This window comes from Anoplophora glabripennis, unplaced genomic scaffold, assembly GCF_000390285.2.
Source record: "Anoplophora glabripennis isolate ALB-LARVAE unplaced genomic scaffold, Agla_2.0 scaffold477, whole genome shotgun sequence".
Lineage (NCBI taxonomy): Eukaryota > Metazoa > Arthropoda > Insecta > Coleoptera > Cerambycidae > Anoplophora > Anoplophora glabripennis.
In genome coordinates this window covers 312,031-323,264 of record NW_019416565.1, presented here as the reverse complement: position 1 = coordinate 323,264, position 11,234 = coordinate 312,031, and the positions used below count along the sequence as shown (strand labels likewise).

General features: G+C 33.8%; 1 protein-coding gene across 1 annotated transcript in view; it reads right to left on the bottom strand.

Annotated features, from left to right (window-relative positions):
- Positions 1 to 11,234, bottom strand: part of LOC111691708 — a 57,540-nt gene that overhangs the window by 24,506 nt on the left and 21,800 nt on the right. Inside the window, exons 2-3 of the mRNA XM_023454944.1 lie at positions 298 to 605; positions 12 to 250 (exon numbers count right to left, since the gene is read on the bottom strand). Coding sequence (XP_023310712.1) covers positions 12 to 250; positions 298 to 605 — 547 coding nt within the window. The remainder of the gene's footprint in view (positions 1 to 11; positions 251 to 297; positions 606 to 11,234) is intronic.

The window sequence follows — 11,234 nt, the reverse complement described above, 5'->3', positions numbered from 1 at the left end:
CTGACACCTACATCCCTCACGTCTTTTGTCACTTCCTCCAGCCATCTTTTTCTCGGTCGCCCTCTTCTTCTCTTTCCTCCTTCACCTTGTATCAGTATTCTTTTAACCCACCTTTCGCCGGACATCCTCGCTATGTGCCCCAACCATCTAGCTCTTTGCATTTTGACCACCTGAACAATGTTTGGGCTTTTATACAGCTCCTCTATTTCTTTATTTGTTCTTCTCCTGAATTCGTTTTGGACTTTAATTCCTCCAAAAATTTTCCTTAGTATCTTGAAAACATTCCCGCAGCCTTACTTCCTTTCGCTAACCTTTTTTCTATTTCCTTTTCTTCATCGCCCTTACACGTTAGTGTTACTCCTAGATATTCGACTTGTTCTACTCTCTCTATCGTATATCTCCTATTTGCAGTGCAACTAATATTTAAATTTGCTGGAAGTCCTCTGGTATTGTTTTTCATCACCATATATTTTGTTTTATTTTCATTGATTGCTAGGCCATATTCTCTTGCTTTTGCTTCCAACAACTTAAAAACCCTTGTTACTTCCTCCTCGGATCTCGCCATCAGCACAATGTCATCGGCATAAGCTAAACACTGGTGTCGGCTGCCATCGTCGACGTGTAATTAACTTTTTAAACGGCACTTTAATTCTTGTGTACGCTATCACTGGTCGGCGTAAACCAAGGCACTCGCATTGTGTATTACAATAAAAAATAATGTTGTAAAACATTATTTTTGTATAACTTGTTATTTTAGAGTCACCATATATTTTTTATATGACTGTGGTCGAAGCGCCGAACATTAAAAAAAAATATTGTTTCTAAAAAATAGAAATATGATTNCTTTTTTTTTTCTTCACTTCACTTTACACTTTATTATCTATTATTTTCTTTTCTAACATTCTACTGACAAATTTTATATTAATTTCCCTGAATTATTGTTTAATATTTTTATTTTAATTTACATTATCAAATTTTTTTAACTTAATATTGAATTTTTATCTGCCATCATCTTCACTCTGTCATTATTTGACATTTGTTAATTTTTACTTATAATATTTAAACTTCAAATTTTTTATTTATCTCAACAGGTTTATCTCAATATGTACTTTTCACATCAATTGAAGCTATAATAAGGCTAGAGAGTATATTCAGTTGGATATAATTTTGCATATTTTTTATTTTGTTAAAGCCTTTATATTATTGTAAAATGGAAGACAATAGCGGTATACAAAATAAATTAACTGTAATCGAAATAAAAAAAAAAATTGTTGGATTTTCCAACAATTTTATTTTGGTATACATAATAAATGTATTAACTGTAATCGAAATAAAAAAAAAATGTTGGATTTTCCAANATATTGTATCCCAATGTCACCTTGGAACAAATGGAACAAAATCAATTGCGCGTGCGCAAGCTAACAGCTGATCCAGTCAAGCAGAGGTTAAGTTCTACATTGTTCATGGGTGAATGATTCGTTTCTATATTTTAAAAATAATTATAAATAAATATTAAATGTGACCGAAGATTTTATTGTATGTTGAAAATTAAAAAGTAAAAAAATCATTATTGTGAAGATATTCGACATTACATATATGTACTTTTCACATCAATTGAAGCTATATTTAGGCTAGAGAGTATATTCAGTTGGATATAATTTTGCATATTTTTTATTTTGTTAAATCCTTTATATTATTGTAAAATGGAAGACAATAGCGGTATACAAAATAAATGTATTTACTGTAATCGAAATAAAAAAAAATTGTTGGATTTTACAACAATTTTATTTTGGTATACATAATAAATGCATTAACTGTAATCGAAATAAAAAAAAATTGTTGGATTTTCCAACAATTTTTTTTATTTCGATTACGTTAATACATTTATTTTGTATACCGCTATTATCTTCCATTTTACAATAATATAAAGGCTTTAACAAAATAAAAAATATGCAAAATTATATCCAACCGAATATTATACTCCCTAGCCTTATTATAGTTTCAATTGATGTGAAAAGTACATATATGTAATGTCGAATATTTTAACCAGTCTTCACAATAATGATTTTTTTAATTTTCAACATACAATAAAATCTTCGGTCACATATTTAATATTTATTTATAATTATTTTTAAAATATAGAAACGAATCATTCACCCATGAACAATGTAGAACTTAACCTCTGCTTGACTGGATCAGCTGTTAGCTTGCGCACGCGCAATTGATTTTGTTCCATTTGTTCCAAGGTGACATTGGGATACAATATTCGTACCATTGTGAGTCTACAGGCATACTATAAAGATTTAATTTTCAGACTAATTATGACAAAATCGGATACCGATATCTTTTTATATAACATCTGTAAGTGTAATACGTCAGTTAAAACTTACACAAATATTGCAACTTCACAAAGATCTCACACATCACTGTCGTGGTATATTCTAAAGTTCTAACAAGTATAAGTTCACAATACTGTACCTAGCAACATAAAATGAATATTTTGAATATGATCCATCCATCGCAGATCTATGTAATCTTGTAGCTTAAGACTCATTGATTATACGTGATTTTTTTGGTTAGTGTATCTCGAGAAATAGTCACAAAAAATCACCCTTCATTTTTTCAATTTTTTTGTCTCACTGTTTATTTAGTTGAAAAACTATGAAAAAAATATGCAATATAATTCTTATCAGTAGCTTCCATATGCCGTTGGATTTATTCAAATATCTATCATAGTTTAATAGAAAAATGATTTTGAAGTAAAGGGTTGCAACCCCAATTTTTTAAAAATGAGCAAAGATAGAGCTCTGATAATTGGTCAAAAGTTATTTCTATCAACAAGCAACACACTGAAGACACCATTGTTAAACAACACGCCAGTGCAGATTTCACGTGGAAACCCGGTGAGACCCTTTGTTTTATAGTTACAAAAAAATCTGGCACTGATAAATTCGGAGGCTTCCAATTCCATATTTAAATTTAAATTTAAAAATGTACGTATATTATTGTGTACAAAATTATAACCGCCGCTTTTCTTCTTCTTTTATTTTTTTGTATCATCATCAAAGAAACTAAGCACCCTCTTTATAAAATAACTTAATATAAGAACCGTAATTGAAAAGTAAATCGCGGATTAAGATCAGATTGCTGAAAAGTATGGAGAAGCGAATGAACGAATGGAGAAAAGGATTTCGCCTTGTAGAGAAGAGCGCACCGAACAGATATTACAGGTTGCAGCCACTTTTGTTCAAAATCTCTGCACTCGAGCGATAAGACGAAACATTATAGGTAGATTTAGATAGATTAAGATGGGAGTATTCCTTGCTCCTTATTGAACCAGAATCTATATCCCGTTTTTCTGTCGAGACTATCTCCACTATTCTTAATCAAGCTATTGTGGGGATTAAGCTGTTTAACAAACACAAATTTATTACACGGAAACTTAAAACAACCTCTACTAATTGCTACGTTAAATTTTAATTAACTCTCCAGTGAATTTGTGTTAAATAATCATTTCTCCTAATTCTCATTTCTTCTCCTTACGTTTATCTATTAAAAATACAAATGTAGGATTTTGTGTCAGTGTTTTAAACTAAGCAATAGCTATATATTTCAATACTCTGTAAAAAACAATGCTATACTTATAATAAATTTTATCAAAATATACAATATGTTTTGGATAGAAAAAGAACGAGATAAAGGATTTAGGAATTGTTAATGATAATAAATCAACTTTCAATAATCACATTAATTAAAATAATATATTAATAAATATAAATATTTTTAATGTTGTACTGTCGGTTCTCAGTTACTTAAATGAAATTTACACAAGGAATCTTAAATTATCAAACTATGTATCTCGGAAACCCTTGGAAACAGAGAGGTGATCATTTGTCACAGAAAAGGTAGAAATTCCTTCCTTTACGGCAGGAGACTTTTAGAAAAATCCAAAATTTCTATTTCCTTTAGACCTGCGACTATTTTTGTTCTTCTATTCGAATATATGTATAATCGCATAATGCCATTAGATTCCTCATTCTCTTTCGAATCCAATGATATATTATTTGTTATTATTTTGTTTTGAAACCGGAAAAGTCATCAGTGTGATTTTCCTTCAAGAATGTTTTACAATTTTTATTCAGTTCATTTCACATAGTTTATTCATTCTATTATTATACTTACTTCGTCATTGAGAATACGTCTGTTCAGAAAATAACGGAACCTTTTAAATTACGCGCTAATGGATATATTTAGGGACATACGGTTGGCAGTATTACGTTGCGCATAACCTCCTCTGTAACCATATCGACGTTCGCAAATAAGAACATCGTATCTCAATTTTTAGTAAAAATTAGTAAAGATTACTTTTCTATATAAGAATGCCTTCTTTTTCAGCTAAAACCATGTATTCCAATTTATTTTGAAAAATATATTCAGTTTTTGAAAAAGTATTTTTATCGTATCTATTTTGTATAGAAATTTAACCTAAATATTATCGTAACAACAGTTACAATTTTGCTTATACAGTTTAAAATAAACATATTAATCGTATGTAGAGTTGCTCCTGGATTATAGCAAACATGCTTTTTAAAGAACATCGTATTTTTATATACGATTATATTGAAGGTGTAACAATTATTACACCGTTTTATTGCAAGTGAACATAAGATGTTAATACTTTTTTGAGAAGTATGTGGTATTTTCATCTTAACTTAACATACGATGTTATTACTTTTCTATTACTGCCGGTGGTGAGTGTATACAACTCTGTATCTTTAGATATGATATACTAGGTTTCTTAGATATAGAGATAGTTACATCTCATCTCTACATAAGATATTAGTTACTTAAAAAATAGCAGATAGCTCCATCGTATCTTACTAAAGTTAATTTAAAAAGAAAAAATAATAGTAATTTTCACTATACGTTTATAAGAAATTGTTTCTGTACCTCATATTTAGACTGTAACAACCAAATTTCATATGGTAACTTTGAAAAGATGTGTTGCAATTAAGAGAAAACCTCTAGAACTTTAAACCTACTTTGTGAGAAACCAGTTTAAGTGTTACTGACGATTTTCGAAATGTGCCATTTTCTGAAACTACGATGCAACGTACTGTGGAAAACTCTCATGAAAACGTTTCAACTTTTGAAACAAGCTTACGGAGGAGATGCCCTTTGTGGTAGGTACGCAATGTTACGAATGGTTTTCACGATTTAAAAGTGGTCACCAGTCAATTGGACATGTCTCGACCAGGAAGGTCTTCGACTTCAACTGATGACACCTACTTTCAGAAAGTTAAATATCTGGTACGTGCAAATCGCCGATTGATTGTCAGAGAAATTGCAGAAAAGGTTAACATCTCAATTTGGGTAATGTCATGAAATTTTTACTGAAAAATTGGGCGTACATTAAGTTGCATCAAAATTTGTTCCTCTTTGATGACCGAACGATAAGAAGAAAATAGTGTGGATGTTTATCGGCAACTCCTTGAATAATCCAATGACGATAAAACATTCATACAAAGGATCATAACGGGACACAAAGGCTCGGTTTACGGCTACGACATTGAGACAAAAGTTCAATCATCACAATGGCTATGGATTAGCAAGGGATCTTCACGCCCCAAGAAAGCATGTCAGTCTCGATCTAATGTCAAAGTTAATGTCACTGTTTTTTCGACTTTAATAGACTTGCACATTTTGAGTTCTTGCCCCAAAGTGAAACAGTGTTCCGTGTGCACTAGCAAGGCTACAAGGGTTACGAGAAAAAATCCGCAAAAAGGGACTAGAGCTGTGGCGAGATAACTCATGGTTATCCAGCTTTATACCAAAAATCATATTACTGTCCTCCCTCATCCTCTTTGTTTGTTAGACCTGGCTCCTTGCTATTTTTTCTTATTTTCGAAACTAAAATAGGTGCTGAAGAGACACCGTTTTCAGACTATCGATGACATCAAAGAAAATTTGTCATAGACTTTAAAGGACATTTCAAATGACACTGCTGGGAAAAGTGTGTGAATATGGGAGGGGGGTATTTTGAAGGAGACAAGGACAAATAATGTATAAAATTAATAATAAGGTATTCAAACAAAGCTCAATATTTAAAAAATATAAGAAAAGTGTCAAAATTTATCAGAATAAGCGCGGACTCTTTTAGTTTTCTTTTTACCGTATTATTTTCTTTGCCAAAAATTTTNTTCATACAAAGGATCATAACGGGACACAAAGGCTCGGTTTACGGCTACGACATTGAGACAAAAGTTCAATCATCACAATGGCTATGGATTAGCAAGGGATCTTCACGCCCCAAGAAAGCATGTCAGTCTCGATCTAATGTCAAAGTTAATGTCACTGTTTTTTCGACTTTAATAGACTTGCACATTTTGAGTTCTTGCCCCAAAGTGAAACAGTGTTCCGTGTGTACTAGCAAGGCTACAAGGGTTACGAGAAAAAATCCGCAAAAAGGGACTAGAGCTGTGGCGAGATAACTCATGGTTATCCAGCTTTATACCAAAAATCATATTACTGTCCTCCCTCATCCTCTTTGTTTGTTAGACCTGGCTCCTTGCTATTTTTTCTTATTTTCGAAACTAAAATAGGTGCTGAAGAGACACCGTTTTCAGACTATCGATGACATCAAAGAAAATTTGTCATAGACTTTAAAGGACATTTCAAATGACACTGCTGGGAAAAGTGTGTGAATATGGGAGGGGGGTATTTTGAAGGAGACAAGGACAAATAATGTATAAAATTAATAATAAGGTATTCAAACAAAGCTCAATATTTAAAAAATATAAGAAAAGTGTCAAAATTTATCAGAATAAGCGCGGACTCTTTTAGTTTTCTTTTTACCGTATTATTTTCTTTGCCAAAAATTTTAGTGTTATTCCATTAAATAACATGACCGTTTTGGCATGTTCGCAAACTTTGAATTTTGCAAATTTACTGCATTCGCAATGTGGCGGTCAATGCAGTCTTTTGAATTTTGTGTAGCATTTTCAGGTCGAGTTTTAAATAAAATTGTCCTTAACTTATCGCACTTACAGTATACTTTATGAATTATACATTATAATGGCGACACTCGAGACGATTACATGTTAAAATCGTAGAATATCGGCTATCATAGAATGGGAGGAGGATGGTCCAGTCGCTCCCGGGCACCCTGTACACATTCTTTACACTTTTTGTATTCACAGACTACACATAACTCTTATTGATTTCGGGAAACTTTTATGCAATATCCGAAAATTATTCCCAGCGGTTACATAAAGTAGAGGATTCGGTGGAACTCGTTCTTATCTGCGAAAAATGCTGGCATGGACGCTAATACCGCTCCATAAATAAGGGCCCGTTCAGCGAGGTCCAATATGTAATTATTTTATATTTCAAATAAACGACGATATCAAAAATATTATATTGGGTGCCGCTGTAATAAATCGAGATCGAGATGGCCAATAACCACCATCTCTGCCATTTAGAGAAGCTGCCGCCACGATATGGTAGTTTTATGTGAACCTAGAAGATGAATATTTTGTACATCGAAATGTCAAATCGAAAATCACTAGATAAAGCCTGGTAAAGGGTTATTTTACTTAGCATATCTTTGACATAAAATATATCGAAAAAATATTACAATGTAAAAAATACTATGGGGTATCTCGAATCACACAAACCCAAGTTTCTGTAAAAGTAGGTAAAGAAATGTTTAGTTTCCGAAGTACAGGCCTTTTTACTATTGTATGTATTATGTCGGAGGATGATGGAATTGTTTTTCCACCGCGGCACTTAGGCCTTATTAGGCCCCTTGTACACTCTCCTTCATTACTCGAGTATTTTTTTTCAAACCAGGCCTTTTTACTATTTTGTGTAATTTTTCTAAACCGTTTGACATCCTCAGGATATTTCTTTTTACACCAAAAGCTTAGTTAGTGAGCAGTATGGTTATATGCCTGCATGGGTAGATCCATTTTATCCATTCATGCGTGGGTTATCCAATTTACTGTTGAAATGTTGGACCAAAGAGGTAAGATTAATGTCATCTACATAAATTTTTCCAAAGCGAGAAATTAGATAACAGTATACTGCTCGCAAACTTAAATATTTTAGGCTACGACTTCTTCCCTTTTTGTTTTCGGTTTTTGGGGCGGGATTACGTTGTTCCCGGGGCTTGGGCCTTTTAGGGTTTTTTGCTTTTAGGGGGGTTTTTTTATGGGTAATTTTCGGTGAATTTATAGTACATTGTTGTCGAGAGTTGTCAAAAATCTAAGCAAGTTAGAAACAATACCTCTTAGACTCGCTGTAAGGACGTGACCATGTTGTTCGATATTTGACCCGCTATTATTTATTTATTTATTTTTCATTAATCTTGTCGCGAATATTTTCTTTGTCAACTTGTATACTGAGTTTGTGTCATCTGTGTGTGTCTTGACAGTAAAAATTTTCAGTCCTACAAAATTACTTTTTTTGTACATATTATGTAGATAAAATTATTAATTACAGTATTAATTGCATTATGGACATGGACAATTATCGCATAACTAGACGCACCGCTATGTCTCTTTCTCGCAAATCAATACTTTGCAATGGCCTCTTTTACATCAAATACTTATTAATTATGTTAATATTGTGACGCACTTTTCTCGGTTCTCTCTCTAGGTCGGTTGGTTGGGTTTTCTTATTTTTTTTTAGTTATGGTGTGTGTACCCCCTGTAACTAATTTTCGGAAAGGTCTTCTATTTCTTTGATTGAATTCTAAACGGATAAATTAGTTAATAATTTATTTATTGTTTTTACACGTCACGGGCGTCCCTATTCGGACGCCGCTTTTCGTGAAGCTCCTTCGACTAACGGAATGTATCGGCGGCGGCCAGGGGGAATGAGTAACGTCACAGGGACGAAATCCGGTTGTTATACTCGGTTAGTCTCGGGCGCCAGTTTCCCTATATTTTACGTGGGGGAAACCCTTACCCTCGGTTTAGAGTAAAGTGCACAGGTAGCTATAGTGAAGAAAGTAAATTCCAGGGGTCAACTGTATCTCTTTTGGCTGAAAACAGCAGAGAGTAGTTTTCTGTGTAGTTTTAATTTTAAATATAAAATTAAACGTAATTTTTTGAGTATTCCGACAAAACGGTATCAGCGTTTTTGCTGGTTCGGAATCTTATCAGTTTACTTCGGTTTTGAAAGAAATACTCCTATTAATTTTACTGGATTTATTCACAAGGAAAATCTTAAAACTTTGTACAAATACAAATCGTGGCAATGTTAATTTCTACCCACTACGAAATGATTGGAAATATTTATAAGCTAACTAAACAACAACTATATACAATAACGGTGTTAGAGACTAAACTAAAAATTGTATATTTCGGTTTTTTACAACTTTACTTATCACCTTTTTAACGGATTTAAAAGAAATATATGCTTTTATGAACGGAATCAAAAATGAAACATTATTTGTCATTCTACAATAGTAGACGGTTTTAGTAAAAAGGTGATTTTAAACGGTACTGATAAAGAAATAAATATTAGTCGATGTTTTTGTCGGTCCCCGCTAATTCTGAAAATAAAACAAAATTATACGGAATTATTTCGGAATAATTTACACTCAGGTCGGCGGTTAAATAACGGTAATGTTAATCTAAGGTCGGCGGTTAGATAACGGTAATACGGTCCAGCAAGCAACGGAAAATTAATAAGCGGTAAGCGGTAGCAATAACCAGTGGAGAAAGCCCAGGCGGTACAAAGCGAAAAAAATCGGGCGGCGATAGGATGGCAAAACGGGATCCGGAGTATCTCGCCTTGCAATTCGTACTGTCCTTTAAGTTTTATACGTCCTGGTGGTCGACGTCGTTGGACTCTCAGTATACAACGCTTCCCGGTCTGATGGGTATACACGTCGATCAGGGAGAACCGTACGTATACTATATGGAACGACCCGGAGATTGGGTATACACGCCGAACCTCTAGCTCTTAGTTCGCATACCCCCTATTACTCGGCGTACATCCTGGTGCGGGACACCGGGCAATGTTGTAGTAAACACGAAGGCTTCGTTAAGATTGGGTATACACGCCGAATCCTATGATTGCTCTGTCGTGTGGGTTGAGAAGGACGGTGGAATTTGTGTGCGGGTTACCAAGAATATTCTTCTTGGGCCCACAGTAATTCCACACTTAAAGCGTACAAATCTTTTTCGGACTTGTACTAGTTCGGAACGGATAATAATAAAAGGAAAATAATTTTTACAGGGTTCACTGGCTATTCTTGGCTGGCTTCGATGGAGACTACAGGCTGCTGGTGGACTTCTGGATGGTATTGAGTTCTGGCTAGGAACTGCCGGTTTCGGGGGTCGATGGCTTTTGTTGCCCCAATCCTCACCGGATTAACACAAGTCGTGGTGGGACCTTCACGTGACTAACGACTTGTCAGACTGGGGTAACGGCCGGTCGGACCCGCGAGCGGATATTTGATATATATATATAAATCAATAATTATAACCGCCGGGGTAAAATAGTCCGAAATAAAAGAAATATTTCAAAATTCTTAACATAATAAAAATAAAATAAAACAAGTTCATTACAATATTGAGAATGGACATATTCAATTCTTCTTTGGCAGGCAAGGCAGGCAAATATTTATGTTGAAGTGATATTTTTTATTCATTGATAAATTTGTTTTTAACAAAATTTATTGTTTGTATTTTGATCTTTTTTATTATTGTCTCTATACATATAGTTATTTTTAGAGCTCGGGGTTTTCGTCAGCTAGTCATAGGCGTGTTCGTCATAAACAAATAAATAAAAATAAATAAATTTACGTAAATTATCAGCGAAAGGTCATTCTGTACCCCTTGCCGTGTTCGATATTATTAGAATATAAAACGCGTATACACGAAGCAAACGCGAAGCCAATAACTGTCGTTATTACCGGCTTCTTACGATGCGCTGTAGCGAAAGGCTGACTCGACGGCTATGATCATCCGACCGAGTCCCGTATTTTTCATTGATAACCAGAGCTGTCATAATTGGCCGCGCACCAAAGGCGTGCGAGTGCGGATCATCAACATAAAATAAAGTTAACAATTATTATAAGATTTATGTCATTGTATCATTGTGAAACACGTAAATTGTTTTACGCATCGTTGCCATCAGTTCCACAATCTAGATGCGATCCATTATAGATCGCATCATCAGGTATGTCTGAAGAGAACAACCGTTCGACATCTACTGATGTA